Source organism: Halictus rubicundus, chromosome 1 (genome assembly GCF_050948215.1).
Source record: "Halictus rubicundus isolate RS-2024b chromosome 1, iyHalRubi1_principal, whole genome shotgun sequence".
Lineage (NCBI taxonomy): Eukaryota > Metazoa > Arthropoda > Insecta > Hymenoptera > Halictidae > Halictus > Halictus rubicundus.
In genome coordinates, this window is record NC_135149.1 from 1,783,134 (window position 1) to 1,810,973 (window position 27,840).

The 27,840-nt window shown below is 42.6% G+C and overlaps 2 protein-coding genes across 4 annotated transcripts; one reads left to right on the forward strand and one right to left on the reverse strand.

Moving 5' to 3' along the window:
- The first annotated feature begins 211 nt into the window (after positions 1-211).
- LOC143352159 (uncharacterized) lies at positions 212-3,834 on the forward strand. Its single transcript, XM_076788494.1, has 4 exons — positions 212-355; positions 911-964; positions 1,024-1,198; positions 1,989-3,834. Exons 1-4 carry the CDS (start codon positions 212-214, stop codon positions 2,444-2,446), a joined length of 831 nt encoding a protein of 276 aa, XP_076644609.1. The 3' UTR covers positions 2,447-3,834.
- LOC143362906 (6-phosphofructo-2-kinase/fructose-2,6-bisphosphatase) lies at positions 3,554-25,004 on the reverse strand. 3 transcript variants are annotated; one of them, XM_076803541.1, is made up of 7 exons: positions 15,238-15,459; positions 15,021-15,159; positions 11,907-12,071; positions 9,241-9,410; positions 8,231-8,614; positions 7,188-7,457; positions 3,554-6,539 (listed from the first exon to the last, which is right to left on the reverse strand). In XM_076803541.1, the coding sequence occupies exons 2-7, from the start codon at positions 15,079-15,081 to the stop codon at positions 6,111-6,113; spliced, it is 1,479 nt and encodes a 492-aa protein (XP_076659656.1). In that variant the 5' UTR covers positions 15,082-15,159; positions 15,238-15,459; the 3' UTR covers positions 3,554-6,110. The 3 variants fall into 3 exon arrangements, with proteins under 3 accessions (XP_076659656.1, XP_076659570.1, XP_076659736.1); XM_076803455.1 differs by lacking the exons at positions 15,021-15,159; positions 15,238-15,459 and adding an exon at positions 23,680-25,004; XM_076803621.1 differs by lacking the exon at positions 15,021-15,159 and having other exon boundaries at positions 15,238-15,458.
- Between the last annotated feature and the right edge of the window lie 2,836 nt (positions 25,005-27,840).

A 27,840-nucleotide genomic window follows, 5' to 3' on the forward strand; every position in this document is an offset into this window, starting at 1 on the left:
AGCCGCATTTATCGGACGCGGGGCACGCGTCGAGCAAACAGGGGTTCCGAGGACAATGTTCCCCTTGCAGATGCACACGGTAGGTCACCAAAGAGGGGTACTGTTCCGGGGGTTCTCAGGGAACTAGAGGGGAAAGAGAGAAGCCATGGCAAACCGTCGTCACCCTCGCACCAGTCTCCCGTAGCTAGGGTCGCTACGATTTGGCTAGTCGATGCCGATCGAGGTTAGCCAACGGTCGTTTCCCTGGCTGCGTTGCTGGCAACAGGAAAAGAATCTTCAGTTCTTCAGCGAAGGAGGAACAAAAGGGTCCGTCAGACAGACCCTAGAAAAGGAAACGGAGATACTTTGGAAGAGGGTGCGAGAAACTGGAACTATTTCGAGTTGGGCTATTCGAGTCGTTCCTGAAATATCGTGAAGTATTCTGGGATTTTGTGTTCACACCTTCGTAATCGAGATGAAGAGATACTCGTCGGTGAGAAATGCTTGCGCATTACTTGCGCTTCAACCCTTTCACTGTGTTCCGCTGTTCGTTTGATCCAGTTTCTGGATCAGCCTATAGTAAACGTGATAGGACAGAGAAAAGATGCAGTCCGGTAGCTGAGAATTTTTCGAGCAAAGTTTACGATGTAAAAATTCGATTGTAATATGGTTTCCTCGGTTGAAAAATTCACAATTGGCTCGCAAACGCAGTAAAAACAGAACTAAAAGCCTCGGTAAAAATTGGTGAAATTTCTAAGAATAAGTGCTGAAAATTCTGTCCAAAAATTATTGGATCGTGCCGGACCCAGGCTGCGAATTGTACAGTGAGATATTCCGATTTGAACGGCTGAACACGACGCGAGGGTTAATAGCAAGTGAACGGGTAACCCGGTTAATTATTGTTGTGCCATTCGTGTTATTTGTGTACCAGGCGCCGTGCTTAGCGGATGGAAACGGCGATGCGAAAAAGTTCAAGACCGTCGAGGTAAATACGTTTCAGCTACGCGGATCGATTCCGGTAAACGACATAGAACCTAACCGATTCGGATTACACACTCGCGAACGTTTGATTACGCGTTTAACAGCTTGCGTCCGCGCGCGGTGTTTGTACAGGAGCCGAACGCGAGGGAGTACCTGCAATTGGCGTTGGCCAGAGTGCTCGAGCTGCAGCGGGAGATCAAAGAAGGAACGTACACAACGGAGAATACCAGCGACCTCGGTAATCAGAATTTATATCGTAAACTTTCCGGCTGTTAGACTTCCGCCCGGTAATTCCGGCCCGGTAGATCGCCGAACGACTCTGGCAAATTACGCTCGATTTTTATTCGATCGAATTTCACCCCTTTCGCCTCTTACTTCGTTCGATTTCGGCGAGCACGTTTCGAGTTTCACTTCAAGATCCACTTATTGTTGTTAATTTCGATCGTTCGGGCAACTTACTTCTGGTCCTGAAACAAACGTGTCTCGTCGGGCTCGGTTTGAAAACTATGGACAATTATTTTTCTCTCTCCATCGTGCTGTTTATTGCTCTGTATTCGTGTTGTGTATTGAGCAACTAAAAGAGTGGTTCATTTCATTTTGCATCTGTAGCATTGATATTTTATTGTTCTGAGTCCTCGTGGACCGTACCATGATGGAATTGTTATTATTCTTGCTGTATTGTTACCGGAGAACAATGCTATGATAACATGAATACTGTATAATTGTGTAGCAACTGTTGAGCAAGCAATAAAATTTACATGATCGTATAGTTTCTGACTCCTGCGTTAAATGTATGTAAATTCAATTACAAATTCGCTCTAACGTAGCCACGCGTATTAAAAATATATATTTACAGAGTTACTGATTAACTATGAATGATAAATTGGTCCACCCTAGCCGCGAATATAGAAAGAGTATTTCCAGCGATTTATTATCATTATAAATAAATGACACCGTTCACCTCGTCATCAATCACTTACAAACGATGAACTGCATCGACTCCGCTGACAGGAAACTTTTCTGCCCAGGCGAATCGAGCAGCGAGGAGGATTTGACGTCAGAGGTCCTGAGGAAAGTCTTCCAGAACCTACCAGGAACCCCTAACTCCGTGGAACGTCTATTGGAAAGATCATCGAGGCCAAGGGACGCTCAATTGGAAGCGATTCACGGTAAAAGGATTCAGTTACTGGGTTACGACACCTGTCGAAGAGCAGCTGTTGAGTTCATGAAGAGCGCAGTTCGCGAAACGAGAAGGGAGTCCTCGAAGACGAATCCTTCGTCGAATCATCCCGGATTTCGTCTGGCTACTTATTCGAGGAACGAGCCCCGGCTTGCACAATGTAGAACCGGTTTGTTGAAAAGTTGCCACAAAAGGGACGGTGGGTACGATCAAGAGATTCGGGAGAGGATGTTGAAGAGCTTGGACCTCCACTTGGCCACCAAACAGAGAGATTACACCGCGAAGTTGATGAGGTCGGGCATCTAAGTCAACCAATCATCGATGCAATCATCGATCATCAATTTTTTAATCCTTGTGTCAATGCTGAACATTTTTCGCGATGTACAAATCACATTCTAGAAGTGTAAATTAATAATAGAAGTCTATAGCAATTTTTTTATTTATCAACATGAGCATGCACGAAATTTTTGTGAAAGATTGAAAGTACCTGAGCATTGGCGTAAGGGTTAATCAATTTCGCGATTAATTCTGTCGCTCTAGTCAGATCAATTGGGACCTGTACCTGTCTCGTCATTCTAGTCATGCATACGAGTCAGAATACTGAGAACTATGAACTACAAATTATTTTTCTAAGATATATATTTATATATTTATGAATATTCTAAGATGAACTAAACTATTCTGTATTTATTGATTTGTGTCTTGTGTACGATTTTTCTGTGCTGTAACAGGGTTGTAATTTGTAATGAAGAGAAAGAAGAAGAAGATGTAAACAACGTGTGAAGTGCTATCTTGATCCTCTATAATGCGTCGTTTTTTTTTTAACCGGTCCATTGATCTTCTAATCGCATCCAGTTGAAATTAAATAATTAAAATTAATTATTTGGAGATGAGGGGATAGGTGGTGAAATCTGGATGAAATTCTGGGTCAGAATGGACCCTGACCGAGTTATCCAACTGTTAGTAATATAATTAATTCGCTCACTGTGTCTGTTTTTTAGAAGAGCGCGCAGGAGGAATGGGGGAATGTTAATTTTGACAAATTATGAACTCGACACATTTTCGTATGCTCCTATGTGTGCTTTTTATTACTAGCCATGTTGCATTGCGAATGCAATTTTAATGATGTATACAGCAGCTGTTAGAAGTTACTATACTATAGTAGCTACGTTATGAGTGCACAGTAACTATTAGAAATTCGACATAATAGCGTTGAAAGAATGAAAAAATTCAGTTAGATTCAAAAATTAATTTCTTGAGAAGTGCTACATTTTTAAATTCCCCTTTTCCCCATGGGCTTCCAATTTGCCAAATTTGCGAAGATCTACAAGAAAAATACTACCTTAAAAAATTCACCGAATGCTCACTCTCCTGCTCCGGCATTTCATCCGGTACTGCAACGAAGCGTTTGAACTTTGTAAAAAACGTTTATTCATAATGTACAATTAAAAAAGAAAACAAAGACAGTTGAATGTATCTACGATACGACTTAAACGGCTAAAACGCTCCGCAAACCTCCGTCTTGTGTTTCTCGAGTGGTATAAAAACTATATCAGATGACTCACCAATAGACCGACACACTCGACTAGATGAAATTTTTAGTCATAGGTAAAACCGCGAAAAATCAGGGCTGTGGTAGTTGGAAACAATACGGTCCTAGCTAAGGCACGCGTGCGACTTCTATAAAAAATAAATTTCTTCTCCCACCTCCCATTGTTCTTCGCGTATTCTCATAAACGTGTACATATTCTACGTCTTTTCTTTTCTTTTCTTTTTTTTTTTTCATCGAAATCACAAAACTGCATCCGCGCATCCTCGACGGAAAATTAGTCGGATTGATAAAATCGCGAGGACGTCCACGACGCAAATTAACAAAGTATTATGCACATTTACGCGGTCTACAAGCTAGTCTAATCGAAACGCAGCAGGACATCGACAGTTGAACAGTTCCCGATGTATTAGGACCATTCCATCAACGCACGATAGTTTCCTCGATTATTTATCCTAATAACAATCCTTCTTCTTCAAATTCCGACCGTCGATTCTGCGTGCGGAAATGCACAATAACCGTCCAATCGTTTCGTTACCTAATTAACACCGATTTCGTCGACTCGATTAACAGCCAGTTCTTTTTATCATATTATCGCTACGCTAACCTACGCTATCCTGACATTGCATCCTCTCTCGCGTCATTGAGAGAACACTCTAGTCCCTAGTTATCACTTTTCGAAGTATAGAAACAGCTGAAGAAAATTTTGGTTCCAGGCCTACATACATGGTCAGAGGTTTCTCATCTTCGTTGCTCGGGTGTCCTGCGATCCTAGCGATTAGACTGCGGACCTTTACAGACAACTGTCCATTTTTCTTTACTAGAAGAATAATTATCTTCGAATACAATCATCGCTCTTCCGTTTCGGTGCCACGAGACTCCGCTCTTCTACCTACTGCTCAGTGCTTAATACTAAATTCGCACTGAAAGCAGCAGAAAAATGACAATACCGTGGATCTTTAGGCAGAAATACAAATTTCTTACAACAATCTCGAGGAACAGGTAGAAAGTTTTTTTTCCTCGACAACTTCGATAAGAAGGTACACTACAGCTCTTTCAATCTTTCTACTCTTTCTAATTAAAATCGATGCTTGAATGAGGATACCCTCGTTTCCTATGAAATCGTTTTTAAAACTTCAAGCATTGTACAGTACGAAGACTGATCATTCGGTCAGTTCAGTGTTGAAATTGCCAGCAAATTCAGTGTGTAGACTTGAATTTATTTGAGGTACTAAATTGGTATTGTCACAAATAGACTGCGGCTATTAACGCACAACGAAAGTTCAAAGAACATCTTCGAGAACGCGTTAGACAGAACTCTATTACTTTTCTATCGACTTGAACCAGTTGTTGTCTCCGAAGTCTTCCGAACTGGTATTCATTTTCCTCGCTCATTCTTTTGCATAAAATCCGCAGTCTTGAGTTTTCAAGACAATTAGAGAAGTACTGTCGCTTTATAGCTCGTTTCGAAAGCAGTACGATCTTCTATCGATTTGCGACTACTTTTTTTTTTGGCAAAACCTCGCGGCACTGAAACAATAGCATCTACTAAATCCGCAGTCTGTCAAACTTGACAAAGGTCGACCGTCGATCGTATCTGCCGAGTGGTCGCACGCAAAGTTCCTGCTCGACCGTGGTGCACGGCTCGGAACATCGATTCGCCTGTCTGTCGCCTACCGTTAAAACTAAAACGCTTACACGTAACATATAGAGGGCTCGAGCAGCAGGATACAGAGTCGCTGCCAATGTGGGACAGATCGATAGAAACCAAAGAGAAAAAAACTCGACGGTAACTGAAAGCAAACTTATACGAACTACGTACTCCTATCGGTAGACTGCAGATTTTATGGGATTTGTGTCAATCGTGAATAGTTGGCACACAGAACCGTGAAGACATTAACGCAATTCTTAGCCTGTTCAAATTACTAACCACTGGCACCCGAAGGGACACTTTGAGGCGGCCAGTAAAAATTGCTATTCAAAATTATCGAATTGCTAACCAATAAATTACTGAACATTAAAGTATGTGTATTATCTTCACATCCATAAAATGAAAACAATATTCTAGGTCTGAAAGAAAGAATTTCATTTGATTTTTGCTGCCACTGACTTGTGAAATATTTCCCCCATAAAGATCCGCAGTCTATCTGTCAATCTCTCGATCCTGTTGTTGCCTGTGATCGTTCTGAATACTTCGTACCTCCCCTGTGATCGATCCGCCCCCGCGCTCTTACGAGTAATCTTAAGAAGAACTACAGAAAACAAAGAATAAAACGAACTCCAAAAGCCGTGAGACACGGTCGCTACGCCATACATTTTTCGAATCCTCGAACCGTCGACGATTTGCTAACGAAATCCCGGGAAGCCCCAGCCCAACAGATATCGAATTCTGGACGAGATCGTGGATCGCCGGGCGCTTCCTCAGTGTTGTTGCACCAGGGTCGGCCCGTTCCCTGGGTTCCTCCATGGATCGGGTATGTCGTAGTGAGCTGGGACAGTGAGCAAAGCATCGTCGGCTGTGCGATCGGCGCTGCAGTTCTTCGGCTTCACTCGAGTCGTGTTCACGCACTCGATCGGAAGTTTGTAGAACTCCAGCTTGTAGTTGTAGCCGTGGCTGGTTGCGCGGATGATCGTGTGCAGAGGAACCTCCATGTAAGGCAGCTCTTCGGGCTTCTTGTCCATGAAGAAGCCGATTATGCAGCGCAACACGGCTTGGTGGGAGACTACCAGGATTTTGTCTGATCTCTGGAGCTCGGCGATCACTGGATCCACGCGGTGCATCGCGTCCACGTAGCTTTCGCCCCAGGGGTAGCGGTAGCGAAGCTTGTCTTGGTCGCGCCATGCGAACTCCTGAAGAAATTAGGATGTTAGTTATATTGATTAATTCTTTTGGTACACTCCGTTCCGTAATGAAAATCTCAACTTATTCCGAATTGGTTCCGAGTTGGTGGAAGGTATCCTTGTCATTTTAATTCAAGTTTTACTCTCCAATTTAATATTGAATTTTATTGGTTTCAATTTTCATTTTTTGTCTTCCGTTCCAATTTTTATTTTGGGGAATGAAAGGCAAGCTATTCTATTCCTATACTGAATTTTACAGGTTTCAATTTCTACTACCATCTTTCTATGCTAAATTTATTTTAGGGTACCGAAGGGCAAGCTATCCTGGCAATTTTAATCTATGTTTTGGGTTTTATCTTGCACCTTTACTGTAACCCCTTGCTCTACAATATCGAGTCAAACTCCTGGTGAGGATTCTGAAGAGAGTCCAATATATATGTATCGCATTAATTTATATATTAATATATATATTTATATTAAATTGGAGAAAAACATAGGCATACAAGAAATATAAACTATCCTTTTTTTCTATGGAATTCTGAACGATGAAGAAGCAGCTGAATAAGCATTAATTCAGAATTAACTGAAAAGGATAATGCAGGATATACAAGGAGTAAGATTTTTGCGAAACAAAGATCGTCTTATGGGGAAAAATACCTGCGGATACTGCTCCTGCATCTCCTCGTAGGAGAGACCCTCGCATACTCCAGCGTGCAGTTCATTGAGTGCAGCAACGTGTTCCTGAGGTGCCTCGACGCCTCGAGCAGTGGCGATGGTTCTTCGAAGGCGGCTGGTCATGACCCTCAGATCAGGGATTCGCATAGCATTGAATTTGGTAGCCAACGCCTGCGCGTATCTCTCTCCTCGAGCACTGAGAACAGCGTCGCCGCCAACTTTGCCGAGGACATTGTACTCGCTTTCACCATGCTAGAAACGAAAGAGATCTTCAATTCCCACCATCTCCCACAATATGCAGTTAGCTAACCGAACGAAAATGGCAATCGTTAGATAAGATTACACGGCACTTTAAACCGTCGAGCGCCACTCGAAGCGATACGATTCCGATTTTATCCGATATCGAGCCTCGATAACATCTGATAACGGCAGAACGTCGTACGATTCTTAAAAATTGCTACAGGAATAATTCTTTTATATCTGTTTTCGTTTTACGATTCAACTTGACGAGAAGATTAAATCTTCTAATCTTCCTCTTACAGTTATCTGCTTTTGTTTCGCGATTCAATTCGACTTGTATTTTATTCGTGATTTCGTACTTGAAAGAAATGCATCAAAATGGATCACAATAACAGAGGAATTAATGATTTTGCGAGGAAATTAAAAATACTATCCTGTCATTTTATAAAATAGAAATAAATGTCTGTGCGGGTCCTGTACCGTGCGAAAGGTTTTACCATTGCAACCACGAAGAAAATCATAATGCAACTGATTCAAACATCGCGGAATTCTCCTTACTACCAGATTGCAAATTTCACGCACTTACGAGACCACTAATGAATTCAATGCAAAAGCAGAACATTTGAGGAAATTAAAACAGCTGCTGCTGTGTCACTCTCAATCCAATAAAATTATATAAAAGATAACGTCTACGTAACTCCTTGCAGTCAAGGTGTACAATTTGCATGGGTGGATAAAAATCCGCGGTCTCGTTACCTAACATCAAATAATCATGTTCTACCAACCCGAGAGAAATAGAGAGTATGAGGCTTCAGTGAGACGCTGCCCAGGTATCCCAGAATGGCAGTCTCGACGTGTCCGGTCACCTTGCTGGTGCTAATATCCATCGAACCGGTATCGATACGAATTCTAGGATAGGCCATCTCGTCCATGGGCTCGTAGGACCGTTCATAGTGAGCCACCTTCATTCTCAGATCCTCCTCGGCCACCTTGAGATCCATGCCAGTGTAGTCGGCGCTGTACCGCAGGATCTCCTTGTAATTTTGCTGGAGCACGACCGGGTCTTCGCAGACGCACTCGATGAAAAGCACGCGATAACCGAGCTGCCCGGAAAAATAGTCGAAGACCTCGGCGCGCTGCGCTCGTGTCACCAGCGTGGCGTCCAGAATCTTCAAACAGGAAAACTCTTAGAATGAAAAATCGTGTACGGGATCCCGACAGCTCGCGCCGATTTTTTCGTTTCGTTTCGTTTCGTTTCGTTTCGTTTCGTTTCGTTTCTTTCTCTCGATCTCGATTCTTTCATCTTCGTTTTTCTCTTTTTCCGAAGTACCGGGGAGAGTGGGAGTAGAGTGGGGGCAAAGAACATGTTTATTATCGACTCTATATACATGGTGTTTTGTCACACATCGCAGCTGGGATCAGAGGCAACGCGTGAAACGTGTGCAAATCGAACCGATCCGATCTCGGGATAACGGGATAACACGGGCGTTTACGGTTTCTATCGTGGAAAATAATCGGCCGGCGAAACTCGCGCGACGGGATTACACGATTCGAACAGCGCGGAGAAAGGCGGATTGCGAGACCGGCTCTCGACGAGCCTCGCGTATCATGGAGATATCGGAACACTCCCGTGCGAAATGTAACTCTCGATAAAGTTCGCGGGCGTTTCAGAGAGAAGATTAAGGAAAGATCGATTTTGCTTTTTTTCATATGGTCATCTCCAGACCGACTTGCGGTGCGGTTTCACGCGTTCGTTGTGCGTTAGGCACGCCTCTAGCTCGCTGGTGATGCTTACGGCTACGGAATTCCCGGCCGCGAGCCATGAGGCGCAGTCGTGCATCGCATCTCCCTGAGCCAGGGCCCTCAAAGCTGCGTTCGCTGTGCGGTCAGGACGGAACAGCTCGTGAGACACCGCCTCGCCGTACGGCTCCACTCTTTTTCTGCGGTACTCGCTCACTCGCATCACTGCAATACGAAAAATTCGATTTAGTTTCGCTGAATCGAGTTTGGCATGGTCAAACTGACATGAAACATAAATTCTTTGATATGCGGTTGAGTCTTTTAAAGCATCGCGAAGTATATTTCTTGGCTTGTGGATGATGATTCAGTGATTTCTCTATATATGTCGTCGAGGCCTGGATGATAAATGTCGCGGAATTATCCCCACTACCGCAGGATATACCCCGTGAGGGGCCACGAAGCTCGTGAGGCCTCGGACGCCGAGGAGTGTAAATATATAAATACGGCTCGGGTATGTCTCCTGACAAATATCGAGAATTCACTGTATTATCCAAAGTTTTCCCTATTTGACCTACATTTTTATCGAATGTCTCTGGGTTATTGATGCAGTCATACGTCACAGAGGAATGTTTAAGAGTGTTAAGTGAAGCACGATCTTCGTAGCAATTATGCAAATTTTCCTTTGACTAAAGCAATCGCTTCACAGACTTCTACGTTATAATGACGAAACACGACAGACCTCAATTTCTGTTTTATTTCAGTCTAACCATGCGGTTTCGACTCGTTAATCATCACTGAATCATTGCCTAGGTTTTTCCTTAACCCTCCGTATGCTATGTCGGAGTCATTCGTGACCCGTCGCGGTGGGTGTAAGCTCCAGCGACCGTCAATTTTATTCCGATATAAGACGACGCTTTTTATTTCGAAATAAGAAAATCGCTATCCCCTCTTCTTCGTCTTTATCCGAAATACGACGAAAGCCAGTCCCGAGCCTTATATCGGAAGAAAACTGTAATGAAATATCGGCGTGGGTCAGAAATGACTCCGGCATAGGCGTAGAACTCGCAGGAGTCCGAAGATTGAAAGATCAGCACGGAAAACTGATTAACGGAAACTACACGCTCTCGGTAAGAAATGTGAAACTGTTTCTCTCAGTTTTCATTTTAAAATGAAAAAGGCAGATCCATTCTGGTTATAATTCTCGGTTTACTTCGATCTAAATGCGATCGTAAATCAAACTGAGTACGTTATATATCAGGCAAACAATTGATTGCATTTGTTTTTAAACAGTGAGATTGCGTCTCACCCGATCGCTCTGCAAAAAAATCAGCTATCTCATTTCGCGATATCTCTGAATGAAATGGATCTTTTTAGTAAAAAGCGATATATCCTCTTGAGTTATCTCAGTGATGGATCGCACTCGAATGACATCAACGATTTTTAATCGGTGTATAATAAAATGGTCAGCTTAATTAGCACTCAAGGCTGCTTAACGCCCACGCAAACAAAAAGAATAATTAATAACGACTCAGGAACAAATGTCTGGCAAGAATGAAAGTTTGCTTAGTTTTTTTTAGTAAACTTCCCTACGAAAAAGTATTCAGACATTTTTACACAATTATTTATAGACACTGGGGACTAAAAAAGGATTCTTTCACCCTCCGAGGGGTTGCATCAGAAATTTCTACGTCACCTGTTACGAGATTAAAAACGCTACCAATACACACAAAAATCCCCAGTCGTTTACTCATGCATCGCGTTCGCGAGGAACAAAGGGGACTACACCTGACCAATTAAAACGAGCGAGGCACAGACACTCTATCTTTAGATCCAATTAATTTAAAACACCGCTACACGCAACTCCCTGCCGCAATTCTGATAGGAGGCGAACGGTAAACAAGATTTATCGTCCGTTTCTCACAAAGATCGTTCACGGCAAGGTTCCTCATCAGAAAAGCTCATTCTCCGAGGAAAACCACTTCAGCAGCGACGAGATAAGTTTCCTGATCATCCGGGTAGGTGAGTGTTTACCCGACGACGGCCAGGAAAAAAGGAATGAATGCGTTCAAGGTAAATGGTAAGTAATAAGCGACGGGGCTACGTAACGCAGTCTGTGTTTTATTGCTTGTAAATGTTTGACAGGGTGGAGGGGCAAGGATGCAGAAGAAAAATCATTGAATTCGATGGACGTTGGCCAGACCAGGGAACGGAGCAAATAATTTACCATGAAATTACAACCGCGGGCAACGAAATGGAAAATTGCTAACTGGAATAATCGAGACAGGTTTTCGCGATTTATATCGATGATTACTAAACTGCAAGAACATTTAATGAAACTAAGAACACTTTCGATTCATTAAAATGATTTCAAACAGAAATAAATGTCTTGTATCTTGTACCTTGCAACCATTGCATAAAATTTTCCAATGAAAATTTAAGTTATATTATTTTCAATCTATCATATTAATCCTCGGAGTCCTGCGAGTCATTTCTGATCCACACTGATATTTCACTACAGTTTTCTTCCGACATAAGGCGATGGCTTGGGAGCGGCTATCGTCGTATTTCGGATAAATTTCGGAATAAAAAGCGTCATCTTATATCGGAATAAAATCGTACACATTGACGAGAAATAAATTTCTGTTTGAGTTTGTTGCAATTCCGGTAGAAAATTTTCAGTTTGCATCTGGAGTCTAATGACCGCCGATGATTTTTCCTCACCTTTGGTGGAGTCGCCGTTCCAGTTCAGTCTGCGTGACAGACATTGCGCCACCTGGCTTTTTCCACGGCCTGGTAAACCGCATATCGCGACAACCACCCCCGCGAATTTGCGCGGCGACTTCGTTTTACCCGGTGTTCTCATAGCTATCTTGTCCTTTCCGGGCTCTGCAACCAGACAAAACGCAAACATGAGGAGACAAAACGCTACCATAAGCCGGGTGAGTCACTCTCCAAGACTGGCCATCTTTGTTCTGTCCAGGGAAAACGAACCCGGCGCAACAACGGGTCCGAACAAAGCACGAGAACGCCGCTGCATAAATATGCAGCGAGAAAGTGCCGAGTTTCCCTCGCGATCTGGCTGCTTGTTGCTTCAACGTTGCTTCGGCCAAATTAATCGATACACTGCTTAATTTAATCTTGAAAGTGTGCTTAACGATCGTATTTAAAGATCCCTTATTTAAACAGTCGGAAATATTATTTACAGAATTTCGAAGTTTGTTAATTCTTCAACAGACCTAATAATAATATTTGATAGAATAATAATATTTGAGCTAATAATCATATTTTGATATTTCCGTTAATATTTGTAGCTGAAAGTATTTCCTTAGCGTTGGAGATATAAATCGTGTTTATACGTACAAAAACATACAAATTCAATTTCCAAGATAGCATCGCTCTTTTGTAATCTTTTTGCATCATTCTGAAAAATTGCCTCAGTTCTTTCGAAACTTGTTCTATTCGACAACGAAAAACAACAATACTAAATACAAAACACTCGTAACAACAATGCTAAAGATCATTCGATAGAATTAAAAATAGAAGTTGATATAACGGAAATTAAATGCAACACTTAGAAAGCAAGCATTTACGACCACTTTAACTCTGCCTCCTGTTATAAACAATCATTTCCTAATAATTATACAATTTCACGAATGTACAGCAAAAATAGCTGAACTAAGAATTTAAATAGTTACAAGAAAAAATGCATTTTAACTTCTGTTTTACATTACTGGCGCGGTTAATTTTTTTCTTTTTTTTTTCGTAAATATTAGCAGACTACTGATAATGCTAATTTTCTTCAATTCTGAAACAGTCGCTAATGATGATTCCGAGCAGTTAAATCCTGATTTGGGACCACAATTCTACGCAATCCTGGCATCGAGCCGAGCTAGCTATAGTTCTCCATCGGACGATCATAAAGCCACGACGTGAATACATGCAATTCTAAACGAACAAACGAACCGATCACGTTGCAAATGTTCGGGGTGCAAGGGAAAAAGTGTTGAATCATGCAATGACGGATTTCCTCGGTCGACCGTGACACGCTCGTTCTACCTGTTTCGTTCGCACGTTCAATTTTTCCAATCGTGCATTACAACGATAATTATTATGCATTGAGATGGGCCTTGACAGAAACATAATTTTTCGAATAAATATGTAGTTTGTCCTCACTTGGCCGCATAATTTGCGGAGAAACATTGCAGAAAAACGTCGTTGGCGTACATTGTTTGTTAAACTTGATATTGTTCCTTTTAAAAAGAAAATGCGATCGCAGTTTGCTATTACATCGACGCGGTAAAAAATGGAATTGTTCGTGGATAGAGATTACTTCATAAACGGTGCGCAGTTTTTCCTCCGCGATTACTTGCTCAATTTCATTCAATTACTCAATTACTCGTCCGCAATCTAGTTAGTAGAATCGCACATCATAGTAATCGATGATCATCGACTACCAGTAATCCTTGTATTTATGTAATCGTGAGCATGGTAATACTAGTCTAACGCATCATTAGGAAGATTTGATGTATCGTTATCTTGCTCCAAGGAACTCGGAAATCGGTGCCATCTGCGCGAAATGCATCCAATGCAGTTGGAGACGCGCACCATCTTTACTAGTGCAACGTCATAGGGATATTTTGAAGTGTAAACTATATAATCGTCTTGCTAAAATAAAACAACAAAATACAGGCTGGCGTGGTTGACAGAGAAGGACGGAAAGTCGGCAGAAATTTCCTATCCTTTTTCCACTGACACGTGTTCGAAGCTTCGATCGGCGCTGGGTTGCGTCCAATAAATCTATATCAATTCGTCCGACGCTAAGTGGAATTTCGGTTGTGTTGATCGATAAATAAATAACAATATCAACCATACAGTACCCGGTAGATACTCGAAGTTACAAAACAAAAATTTTCCGTCCCCTTTTCGCCGACACGTGTCGTTTAGAATTACGATAGGGAATGACGTACATTCGATGCATATGCATATCCGTACGATAGGAACTGGAATTAGAATTGGGTGAAGCGATTAGTGAACATCAATTCTCAACACACAGTCCCCGGTAGATGCTCAAAATTCAAAAATAGAGATGTAATTTCCCTTGTTTATTGCACGTCGATTGCAACTCTGATCGCCACTATGCTGACCCAATAATTATGTCACCGGTCTATACAAGAGCAAACGGAATTAGAATCGATACATCAACATCGATTTTAACTATACAGTGCCTTGTTCAAAATCTTTCTGCACGTCAAATGCAAATGCAGTTTCTTAAGCCAGTTTTCATCGACACGCGTAGTTTAATGTTTCGATCGGTACAGGGTTAGACCCAATAAATCTATATCACCGATCTATGCAACAGGAAATGGAATTAGAATCACGTCTTCGATAAATGAACATCCTACGGTCTCTAATGGACGTCCAAGATCCCATATCTTTGAAAATGCAATTTCCCGTCCCTTCTTCGTCGATACGTGTCCAATAGAATATCGATCGGCACTGAGCCTAATAATTATGTCACCGATCTATACGACGGTAAACGCAATTAAAATCGTGTTAAACACTAAACGAACATCAATTTTAACTATATAAATTCTAGCAAATGCTCAAAACACAACTTTGTCACTGCTACGTGTAGATCGAATAATTGTGTCACTGATCTATGCGATAAACAAACCTCAATTTTCACGATACAGTCCTCATTAAACATTTAGAATTGCATATATTGCCGAACGAAAATTTTATTAAAACAAAAATAATGTTGAAAATTTCGCATTTTCGTGGGTCAGGCGAGAACGCGTTTGTCCGTAAAATAAAGTAGTAAAGGCATTGTTTCACCTAGTGGAAGAACCCAGAAAACCGGCAGAGGTTTCCCATTCAGAAAGTAGTCTAACGCCATGTGTCGTTGGTTAGAATACCAATAGGTATGTATCAGGTGTCTCGCTCTTCTTGTCTAAACGATCAGTGGAATCGGTCGCTAGAATTGGAACAACGGAATCGGAGTCATGTCACGCTGTAGTCCGATCGAAGAACAAACGTTCGTAGTTCTCCTTACCGATCACACACATGTTTCCAACAAACGTGTCCGCGACCCTCGTGTACGAAACACAACGGAATAAAAGAACTATCGAGATCGATAATGCTGAACGCGTTTCAAAGAAATACTACCACCACCGGCGAGAGAGAGAGAGAGAGAACGAGAGAGAGAGAGAGAGAGAGCTGCTCGCTCGTGCTAATTATTCGCGTGCGAATTTCAGACTAACACTGAGATGATCGTTGGTGGATCCCACGCGAGCAGACCGTCCGCGGACTTTATATTTAGCGTTTCGCGAAGCAGATTTGGCCAATACTTCCCTTTCGGCCGGCCCCCTTTCGCGAAAACGTCGCTCGCGCGTTCAACAACGCTTATTTGCGTGAACCTCGTGACGATCATTGTTGCCGGAATTTTGGCACATTGTTGACAGCCCGGTTCAGTGATGAATGAAATAGATTTCCTGCGATCGAGTTTCGCGGATCATTCACTGGCCATTTCTCGCGCGCGTCACACTCGCGAATTTGCAAGCAAAATACGCCGTGGGAACTGTGCGGCGGAAATTGCGAGGCGCGGGAAGGAAAATAAGTTGCGGAAGAACATGAACGGTTAGGTGTTTTGCGACATTTTTACAGCCAAATTATTTAACAGTGGAAATTTTCGATTCGAGGCTGTGTTGAAACGGATCCGAAAATAGAAGTTTCAGTTCTTCCTAACGAAGCGCTTTGATATTATCCAGGACAGTAAATCATACCAATTCTGTGCTTAATATTTCCGAAATGCTAATCAAAGAATCTAACACGCTTCCACTTTTCCCATCAGCATTGTTTGGCTCATTCGACCAGGTGAACACTAAACCTACCACGGCCGATCAAGTTGACCTTTTCAAAATTCTGGGTACAATTTCGTACATACAACATTATCGCATCGGTATTTATCTTTACGACTTTTCTTAAAGTATGTATACGATGTATTTTTCAATATTTATTTCTCGCTTTATTTTTTTCCAAGAAACATACCCAGGCTTCCGAAAGTATTCGAACGCCATTTAAAACAGTATAACTTTTTTTAAATTGGACCAAACTACCTGACTTTTTTTTTTCACAATTAGAAGAATTGCTTAGACCGAATGACGTGCAAAAAAGATTGCGAAAAAATTGCAATTGCTAGGAATTATAAGAGGAAATAAAAAAGGCACTTTCCAAAACTTTTCCATTTGAGCCAGTAATGAAAATGTTAAGTATGCGTTTTGTAGATCTATGTTAGTTATACACATACTGAAAATTTCATCGAATTCGGTTAACGCAGATAAAAACGGCACGCATCAAAAGATATTGGATCTAGAAAAATAATATAATAACGTGGATCTACAAAACGCATATTTTAAATTTTCATTACAGGCTCAAATAGAAAAGTTGTAAAAAGTGCCATTTTTATTTTCTCGTGTAATTCTTACCGATTGCAATTTGTTCAAAATCTTGTTTGCACATCATTTGCAGAACCAATTCTTCTAATGGCTCAAAAAATGTTAGATCGTTTGGTCCAATTTAAAAAAAGTTATACTGTTTTAAAGGGCTTTCGAACACTTTCGTGAGCCTGTGTATGTAGCCTGTCCTACCTACCGCGGCCGGTCGATTCGACCGCACGAAGTAATATGATATTTAAATAGCTCTTCTAAAGCTAAACAATCAGTATAAAAGAAAGGCTATTCTCAATGTGGCATGGTCAACTCAAAATAAATGAGCCGCCTTATTGAATGAGACGCTATCAAGTTACGCACGTGCCTGGTTGATAATACTGTTTCATGGCAAATACATCGAAACCGCAAAGGTGGACGACATAATAGAATTTTGTAAATCGAGAAGAGAGCATCGCAATTGAAATTATATAAAAATAAATTTGTATCGTCAATTTATTGAAGTTCTTCATCTACTAATTCGTTCAGCAATAAATTGACCGTTATCCACATTTAATTAGATTAACAATAATTTTTTTCAAGGATCGGTCATTTTGACCGCGCACGGTAGGCATAGGTATAGAAGTGTCTCGGTAGGTTTAGTGTTAAAAAATTCGTTCTTGAATTCCTAATTACGTTGCCATTAAGATATGAAGCAAACTTGAATGGTAATCACAGAATGAGCCGAAGGCATCAATATATGATTGTGCTAGAAATATCTTCCAGATATGTATACGAATAATAGCTTAGTATCTTGACATTAATTATTCGACCCTGCTTTCGATATCCTCGAAAAAAAAAGGAAGAAGAACAGGTCTCGATGGGGTCACTGTAATGATTTCGAGCCTGGCTAGTGTGTTTACGAGATGAAAATACCAGCGGGAAAAACTGAGAACGGGAAAAATCATGGTATTAGCATAGTTCAAGGCACGTTCATCGCATTCTATCCTCCCCGGAACCGGTCTTGGACGCAACAGTCACGAAAAAACGATAAACGGTCGCTCCACTCGGACGAATTCCGGGGGCATCGAATTTTTAGAAAAAGCCGTCCGCGTACGGTTTCGTCATCCGTTTCTTCGGTATCTGTTCTCGCTCCGATTTTTTCTCCGTTTTTTGTTTGCGGTATCGTTACGTGCCGCGAGCCGACAACTGCTCTGTCAACGGAATTAATTACGAATTAGACCCCTTGACCTCGGGGATCAAAAAGCCACGGTCAATTTCGTGTCGCTCAGCCTCGTCGATCATGTCTCGCGAAACACATGCTGGAAAAACGGGCAATAAACGGATGTTTGACGAGGTGTCCTATTCGCTGTCTACTATATTAGACGCCGAGTTCTACGTATCGATCGTTAATGGCATACGAGGAGACAAAACGTTAATCCGATCGCCGAGGAATAGTTGACTCGAGTTCTGTTTTCGTGCATACTATAGACAGAAAGTTTGGCATCGGAGCCAGCGTTGATTGAACACGATACGCTGGATAAGTCAACAAATTTAACCTACTCAACACACTTTGTCCGTCGACGTTCGTTTGATTGTTTTGCAGGAACTGGCGATCCATTGGTTGTAATTTTAGCGTAGTTAGAGTATGTGTATTGTAATTCTTAAAATTCGACTTCGTTCTAGTCATCGATGATTCGAACTATTGTTTACCAATGAGTGCACGATCTGTTTTTCTTAGTCGTTTAAATAAAGAATAATCGATTTAGAAGTGCCATAACGTCTGTAGCAGTCGGCGAAGTCGCAGTTATGCTCAGTGTGTTACTTGAAAAGATTCAAAATATTTTCTACCAATACACATGCTCTGTCAATGATCTGTTTTTTCCCGTTTGTTTACCCAAAGAATGTCTAATCGAGTAGTGCCATAACGTCTCGGTAATGTCTCATTTACGATGCGTTCTTTTTAAGTGTTCCAGTATTTACCAGCACTGCTCCGTTCATTTGCTCATAAAATTTCGTAAAAAAAAATCGTCAAACAACCTCGGATGTTGTTCACCAATGCACACAATCTGTTTTGTCAGAACAGTTTACCCAAAGCACGTTCATTTCCAGAGTGCCATAACATCTCGAGCAGTCATTACGTCTTATACGGTCTGAAAGTGGAGGGAACCCGCTTTTCGACCGTTTGTTGAAACCGACTTGTTTATAGAAATTCGCGTGACTCGGGGTTACTTAATCTGCGGCTCGGACTGTTTATGCTAAAGGTCACTGCTGTAAGTCGCAAAATTGTTATTGTTCCTGGACTTCACTCAACCGAGGACGTCAGAAACATAAATATCACACAATTAGACCGATTATTATTCGGTGATAGGCAGGTTAGGCAGGTGCCGTCAGATGTCGCTCGGCCGGCAGGTTAAACGTGCGTTTTAATACATAGTTGGTGCGTTGACCCGAGGACGTGTCGTCACTCGATTCATTATTCACGCTCACGGAATCGCATCGGTCGTTTACTTTTCCGTCCCGTGGTGTGCGAAATTGTCCGGCTGGTTGCACGAGTTCGCAACCTACAAGAGAACGATTGCGAGAGATCCTCTCTGGAGAGGAACAACAATATTGTCGAGCCAATTATTGATCCGTGTCCGCACAAGGAGAGAGAAAGTCAGAAATTCTGCACGCGGAGCGGAGATCGCGTGCAAAATTTATTCGCGTGCAGCACCGCGTGCGAATCGACGATCCACGTTTCGTGACGCATCTCTCACACCCTTCCGACGAAGGGAGGGAACAAGGTCAGCCCGGAAAAATCGATAACACCGTCGAGATATTTCCCGCGGGTTGCATCACTCGGAATATCTCTCGGTTCCCACGCCCACGCGTGCAAAATTACGCGGTGACACGAGCCGTTATTTCGATTCGAGTGTGTCGGCGCGAGAGCGTGCCGCGCGATCGAGTCCCGATAACGAACCTAATTGTCGCCCGATAACACGCGGCTCCCGAAATTCTGCCTTATCCGCGAAAACTGTCGAAATCGTGGCACTATTTATTTATGTAACGCGTGCGAATATAGCTTATCTACCAGAACGATTTGAACTTTGCCAGTATCTGCCCGCGAGACTGATAATCCGCCGGCTAAAAATTCCCCAATTACACCCACAATAATATTTAGCAGCCGTTGGAAATTTCGTCTGGCTAATTCTGACTTTATTGGCAGCCACGAAACGGCTGACTGGCACTACCGGTCACAAATCTCACCTCTAACCCTGCTGCGTTTTTTTTTATCGCATTCGCGATTCCTTCGGCATGCCGGCTTTTTCTGCGAGATGTTGCTTTGGTGATGTCTTTATCTCTAGGGAAAGTTTGAGAAATTGGTAAAAAAGTCTCAAAGAAGAGAATCACAGCGAGTGTTGTAACTACTTTGCGCGTTCACAGTGTCCGGAGATTTTCAAAGTGCAAGCAAACGCAAATATTAGCGAGAATCGTCAGGATTTTACTGGTACACACTTTCCAGACGGTGGAACAGATTTTTCGATCGAAGCAGATTTTCATGCAAAATAAAAATGTTTTGCATCGACTAAATAAAGATCCACGGTTCCGGCACGTCAGCTATCTACCGGGATTGAAATAGATAGAACGGTAATTACAGCGATTGACGTATCTCGACATTGTTTCGCAGCAGAAGTGTAGAGTACCGAAGAAAATACGTGGATTACGGTGTTTATCAACGAGAGAATGTCTCTTATCGTTATTTACCGAGCAATCCCTCCCTAATCCATGTTTGGGTTACGTTTTTCACGACGAAAAGAGATCAAAGCTCGATAACAAGCGATTTCGAAGAATTTCAGGCGCGTAGTCTGTTGATAAGAAGTCATAGATCCCGCGATAACACAGTGATATCTGGTGAAATAACGTTTGATGGATCGGTCCCGGTGTCTATTCGAGATCGTTCCATTCTGAAGATCGAAACGGAATAACGATATATCCCTAAGAATTTTTTTTCGGAAAGCTCCTTAGATAAACCGTTCCGATAACAAATTGGAACTGGCAAGAAACTCGATGAACCAAGACGATATCGGACGAGCGATAAGTTAGGATCCAGACAGTTATAGTTGTCCGGCCGTGCCATTTTATACGATGTTTATATGCGTGCCGGCAAGGACAGCATAAATAATTGACGTGTGTGCTGAAAGCGGTACACGTGCGACGACTATAGCCGAGCCGCGATTCAGCGAGAGTGGCCCACCCCCACTCTGTGGCCATGCTCGGTTCTATCTTCTCCGGGCCTGCAAACATGTGCGACACACGTTCGTCTCTGCATTCGTTGCCGTTCGAAATATACCGGGTGAGACGGTTGGAATCAGACTCATAAAGAAGACTCAGCAGGAATAAAATTTTATTCTTCGTTGTAACGTTTTCCGATGCCACCGGGTGTCCGACGAACAACGAGTTATCTCGGCCAGTGATTCTTATTGACACACCCGGTATATCCCCATGGGATATCCTTGAAGGAATCGTTTCGCCCGCCGTGGCATTCACTCCTTTCACATTTTACCGCGAGGTAAACAAGCGTGCGTGTTTCGATTCGCTCCGCGCGTGTCGCTCTCTTGAATAATTTCGCGTCGACCGACTGATTAGATTACAAACATAATCACGCGATTTATGATACGCAAGAAGCGAAGACGTTCGTCTGACGCAATCGTGATTACCAATGGATATCGCACACACGTTGCTTCTCGAAAATCCAGCTCAGAAACTGCACACGTTTCGCGTAAACGTTCCGCCAGCCATCGCTAGTTGCTTTGAATATTCCTGAATATTTCACGATCGTTTGCAAACGATTTTCAGGTAGACAGTTTTTTATAAAGCGATAATGAAACTGCTGTAAATTTCCGTCGACAATTCTTTTTGCCGATAATTATTATTGTTTACGTGTCGGTATTATATGCGTGATAATGGAATTAGGTAATCGGGAGACGTGCTCCGAATCTGTTGATTAGTTTGACTCGGAGACTTTAGCCGAGAACTTTTCTGTTATAATAGCTAGACATATTAATTTTGTTGATAGTCCGCAGACGTATTTTTGTATACTATGTCCTGAATTTTAGAAATTGCAAGAAAGACCTCCTTATGCTTTTAATTACACTATTCTGATTTGAGTAGAATCGTCATTTGCTCGAGAGATAGTTGTATAAAACAGTAGAGAAAAGTTAGTTACTTAAGACGTTATATAAGTGTCTGAACTATGTTTGCTATGTTCATGTAAAGTGACGAGCGCGCTACAGAGACGCACAATCATCTGTAGTATATCGAAAAAGATGACGATCGACATTCCTTTCTTACCATTCAAGATTTTAAGCTACCCAAAATGCCTCGAACTCAACTAGCTTACAGAAAAACGAATATTATCAACCTAGTAAGTTGAGCATGGTTAACTACACGTGGAAGAAATATTTTTAAAAAATGTATGTTTGTATATTTTTCCAAAGGTTAAACATAAACAATTTTCTCTTCTTTCAAATCCTCGCCACGATTGTATATTAAAGGAGATAAAGTGCTCAGATAAAATAAGGAAAGAAGGAATTGGTGACAAGGGCATCGTTCTTCTCACTCGATGCGTTATTTCTCCGGATGCAACTGGGTTAAGAGAGAAACTCGGAGGACCGAGTCGTACCCGAGCAGACCAGTGCAACGCATGCAATTCGTCCACTTTTGACGAAATCCCTTAATTTCCTCTCTCGACAGGTGAGCAAACACTCGGAAGCTCTCGTGCGGTACCGGAAGCCTTTATCGCAGACTTATCTAAACTGTCACGGTTATTAACGACGGCAAACACTCGTTAATCATCTGGGGAAAAGCGAGATCTGTTTTCGAGGAGCCCGTCCGTCAAATTCGGAGCTCTGTTTACGTTCCTCCCAACGTCTCGAGGAACCAACGATCGCCCACGGAACAAGTTAGTACACATCGCGTGAACCGGATTTCGCGATTCTGCAGCTGGCTCTCTCGCGTCACGTGTCCTTGCGATCGCGTGTCTCGTCGAATGTCTCGAGACCGCTGCGTTTTTCCAACGATACTGTCGCGCTATCGTTGTTTAAACATCGAGGGGACGACAACAGGAAACGCCCCTCGTATTCCTGTGATCCGATTGGATGTAATGTTCCGTCGACGATAAATAACCAGCCCGCGATTATTGTTTATCGGCGTTAAACATTTCGCGAAGAACCCGATCGTGCTTCCAATTCGTTTGCTTGGCCTCGATGCAATTATCTACCTGTGATAAAGATTGAGGGGAGTCTAGAGTAACGGTTCCTTTACTCGAATCTAACTATGTTTCGCGCTATACGATGCTCGCATAAGCTCGCCAGAGAGCCAGAGAGGCAGGTCGAGGTAGATGCGACACGATTCTATTTACCACTCGGCGTATTTATAGCGACCGCCCGAATACCCTGAAGAGCTCAGACCGTTCGAACCGGTTCGTGTTTACCGAGCATTGTTCCTCAAGATGCGTGCCTATTGGAGAACTTTTTTCCAAAATTGCTGCCAAAAGTACCGTCGGATTTTGTGCATGTTGGAGAGCAAGTTCGGAAACTTTTGTTATAAAATGTAGCAGAACAATTATTTCTGATCCCCGTCAATTAATTGCTTTCCGTGCGGAGATAAACTTTGGAAACGTTCCACTAAGCAGTCATTGGAAAAATTCATTTGTTAATTAAGCAACAACCGGACAATATAAGCAGACTCTAGAATCTAGACATCAGCGCTACAGCTACTATTATTTTCTGGTGGAATGTATCACGGATGTTTACATCGAGGCAGCGAGTAGAGCAACGATCTTTAATTGCTTCTGTGATATAAAACAACACCTAAACATAAACCAGCACCTACCCTATACCAACCGCCGAAATTCCCACAACAAGCTTTTTGTTTGTTACATTTCTCGGTCCCGTTGCATAATACCGTATCTCGGCTACCGATAAACCGACTATGTCGCAACGGCAGATAATCGTGAGAGTTATAGCAGCAAGCCAGATCGCGAGTGGAAATAGAAATCATTCTAATCATCCTTGTAAAATAGTTACCTTTCCGCTGCTCCTCAGCACTGGGAGTCATGGCGTCAGCTCGCAGGAGGTTCTCCTTTTTCTCGGCCAGCGTGCAGATGGGCTCTTGCGTTCCCTCTTGCAGGATGCCGGCTTGCAGAGCTAATTTTCTCACTGCGAGACAATAGCCCAGAATCGGAGCAGCCAGGAGATCAAAACAGGCGGCCACCCAGGGCATAACCGAAGCGGTTAGGTCAAAGGACGATTCCACCGTCTCTTGGTATATGCTTCTCCGGGTGGTCTCGCAGGTGTACGACGTTGCACACGGGGGGGGGGGGGGATCAATGACGATAATGATGATAGTATGGAAACGACAACGTTCCTCCTATCGGAATCCGGCGAGCAGGAGCCCTCTATTTAAACAAAATGAAGCGCTTGTGTTTGTGTGTGCTATTATCCTATCGCTATATTCCGCCACCAAGAATCTCCCAGGGCCGTGATATTTTCGGGCTAAAGTTCTTCCGAAAAATGATCGCTGCTCGTGTGCCGTATTATCGACAACAGATCCTCCCTCATTCCAATTTGCTTGATCCTCACTTCCGGAGCCAGTTTGCGAGCTTCTTTGTCTTCTGTTCTCAGTTCTATCCGCCTGCTCTCTTCGCCTATCCTATCCTCTTAATGTTCAACCCTTCAGAGTATAGTGTTTGCTTCTCTCTCTGTGTGCGAACAGGGGTATGTACCACCTCGCACCGGAATCTCGACTTCTTCACGGTCGTATGCGAGCTACTGAACTAGCTACTCTAATCGGACCTCGGTCCTATACTACTTGCCAGCCGTTTCTTGATTACGGGTCGCTTCGGACCTGCGCACGCGCTGCCCCACAGTTGCTTTGCTGGTAGTTTACATAGTCACGGTGCTGCTTCACCGACGTCTTACCACAGCCGGCGCTCCTATTTCGCCTTCTCTGCTGCTTGTCGTCTTCACGATTCTCTGTCCTTTTTCTTGATGATCGTTTTCCACGCTGTCACCTGGCCTACCTGGCTCGTTTACCGCTCGCCTGGACAGGTATGCGGCGCGCTACTCTGGATCGGTAGGTCAGTTCTCGGCCGAACCGGTTTCGAGGATCAACAAGCCCTACGCAAGACCCTTCGAGTATCGATGCGGCTAATGCGACGAGGAAAGAGTTTCTCTCGCTCTTTCACTCTCTCCCTCTTTTCTCTCCTTCTTTCTCTGAATAGGCCGACGGGATCGATGCCAGACTAACGTATCACGCACATGCGACAACTGGGACTCGACTGTGCGAATAACTCGTACGATGAAGAGAAGGTTCCTGCCTCGAGGAGGTTCCAGCGACTGATCGTCCCTCATCCGCAGCAGCTTTTAGCAACATCGACCCGGACTTGGTAGGCGCCCTCTGCCCGACACAGCCAATCGAACCGCGCGAAGCCCCTCCATCGGTGCCCGGCAATCACGTTGAAAACACGTCGAACCTTCTCCTCGCGTTTACCGACAAACCGTTGTTGATATTCTTTCGATGGCGATGCGATCTTCATGGCTGTTTGGTGGATCGCGAAGATCGCGAGGAAAATTCTTTCTCGAGAGGTCCCTTGATCCGAGGACTCGGGGACCATAATGGAAATGGGTATTTATAATATAAGAAAATAACGCACTAGAATGCAACGTATCTGTTCTTTATTAAAACGAAGAAGAACTAGTCGGAAGACGTCTGTATAGTTTGCAAGCCGAAACTGAAGTGAAGCTACAGAGAAAGTTTTAGGGGGAAAAAAAGCCCCTGTTGGGTCCACTCGGGAAAACAGATGTGGGAGGACCCTTAATTTATTACTCAGGGCCTCTTTTAAGTGTAAGGTTGCAGGCCTTCCACTTCTGACCAGAGTCAATAAATAAAGACCCGAGGACCGTTAAAATATACCAGGACACTCTCAGTATCCTTCAACACTCGACTTACTTTTGTTGATGTTCCAACAGACCATTTGGCTAAGTTAGAATAGGGACTCTACATTTGGAACTTAGAGCTACCAGCAAGTGTGCAGAGGGTTAGAACGATCCAGACGGTGAAGAGAGAATTGATGGTGACAGTTGCCAGAGGTAAAGAGAACTATCGATCGCTCAATTGACCAGGGTCAACGCTGTTGAGGCCCCAATTGAGCCCGTGGAACTCCAGAACGTTCCCCTACAGTGAGCTAAATGACCCGTATACTAGGTGCTCCGAAAATGATGAAACTTTGGTCCAAGTCTCGGGAGAAAATGAGCTTCCAGGGTGAAACGGAATGAAAGTTGGTACCGGAGAGGTTTCAGTGGGTGACTTTTGGGAGCCTAGGAAAATGGTATCAAATGGAAATTGGAATCCTTGACCATGGACAACTTAATTGGCTCTGTATGCCAAATTGGACTCTACCCAATTCAATGTTTTGGTTCTCTCATAAGTACGATTGGTCCTTAAGACCAAATCTTGCTAACTTACAAATTGAATGAAGAGTCACAAATTAATTAAAAAATTAATCTCTGCTGAAAGATCGAGTGCATCCTAAAATTTGTTTAAATGGAATTGTTTGCTTCATATAGAAAGAGTCAATATACTAACTCCTCCTAGACCTATTAGTAGAATTTTCTTCAATAAATAATTCATAATGAAATTATTAAGTCAGGTTACTGGGAATGATGAATAATCTATTAACACTTCTAATATAAAGACTAATTGTGTTGTACTAAAGAAAAGCTTGAAAAAATGATTAGATTACGTTATTAGGGATAAGCTGTTTGTTCACGATTAAATTGCTATCGCTACTTGAGGATCTATTAAAAAATCCTTTAAAAAATTACGCAGTAATCGCGGCTAGATAATGTGTTAAAAAAATCCTTATCCATAAACCATAGATTTTAAAAAATTGTGGAATAGTCCCAACTAGATAATGTGTTCTATACTAAACACTAAAAGGTGAATCCTCGGTATGAAATTTGTACCAACCGAATCGTTCGCCAGCGTAGCAAATGAAAGACCAGCTTGAGTTGAACAATTCGCAAACGAAGCATTTTAGAATAAAAATCGCCGACTTCGCAAAGGTCGTTTATGCAACAATTTTACCATAATAGATTCAGCATTTCTGCTCGCACAGTGGACACGTAGTCAACAGGAAAAGCAAGAATGTGGCGATTTTTCAGTGGCTAAGGACGTCATGGAAAAACATGGTGCCATTCAATATGTAGCAGATCGGCTGAGCATTCGTCGAAAACAGATCGCAAACAGATGACGATTGTTTACAGGAACCCGAGTCTCGGGATCGCCGCTTTGTCTATTTCGCCACAATTATGCGACTGTTGAAATGATATTTGCTCTGATTATTATCTCGAGACGAACCGAACCGTCTGTTGTGTTCCTTGGCCTGCTAGCCGAGCAAAGTCCACATGCTCGTTTCTTCTATTTCCCCAATGGCATTTAAGCGGTGGTTTGCTCTCGCACGCGTATGCACGCTGCTGTCATTAAGCCTCGGAATGGCGGATCATTAACGTCTTGACCTGTCAAATTACATCATAGGTTGACAGGCGGACGGCCCGTGGACAGCGTGCACGACGATCACTGGTCAATTTGAGAACGTAGACGAAATAGGTTTGTTAGCTAAATGATGGTTGTTAAACTACAGATTTTACATCATTATAACCAGACTGCGGATTATATGCGTTCATGATAAAAATGGAGACTGTTACACTATTTTCAACACATGAAAATCATCAAGAAATTAAATGAATGTTTACGTAACTTCTATATCTGGAAATTAATGCAGACAATTTTTATTTTGCATAAAAATCCGCAGTCTAATCATAACAAAAATGTGCGTGTGAATCACTCCTGTCTGTGAAAGCGAAGGGGTGTTCTAATTTTACATCGAAAACAGCTCATACAATACTGCATTATAATTTCTAATGCTTGCTTTGAGAAGCAAAGGTGGTAAATCTTAGGTTATTTCAAAAGAGTCTCATTAATTCTGATGATCAACTTTGAACTGGAATATAAAGTAGTCGCTGAAACAAGAAATCATGCACTGCTGCCAAACATATACTGATAACCATACTGTAGAGTTTTATGTAAGATCGTCTGTATTAATTACAAGATACAGCATAAACATTTTTAGGCTCTCTAAACGTCTTCACTGTTTTGTATCTGATGTACCCACTCTTGACATGAAT

What these genes read in the sequence shown, in the direction of transcription:
- LOC143352159 (XM_076788494.1), top strand. Translation starts at nt 212, where the DNA reads ATGCCGATCGAGGTTAGCCAACGGTCGTTTCCCTGGCTGCGTTGCTGG. An exon ending in AAAAGTTCAAGACCGTCGAG is followed by an intron (nt 965 to 1,023) that starts GTAAATACGTTT and finishes ACCTAACCGATT; the next exon opens with CGGATTACACACTCGCGAAC. An exon ending in GGAGAATACCAGCGACCTCG is followed by an intron (nt 1,199 to 1,988) that starts GTAATCAGAATT and finishes TTTTCTGCCCAG; the next exon opens with GCGAATCGAGCAGCGAGGAG.
- LOC143362906 (XM_076803455.1), bottom strand. Translation starts at nt 23,875, where the DNA reads ATGCCCTGGGTGGCCGCCTGTTTTGATCTCCTGGCTGCTCCGATTCTG. An exon ending in ATACTCTCTATTTCTCTCGG is followed by an intron (nt 7,458 to 8,230) that starts GTTGGTAGAACA and finishes TTTCGTTTCTAG; the next exon opens with CATGGTGAAAGCGAGTACAA. An exon ending in TGCAGGAGCAGTATCCGCAG is followed by an intron (nt 6,540 to 7,187) that starts GTATTTTTCCCC and finishes TAATTTCTTCAG; the next exon opens with GAGTTCGCATGGCGCGACCA.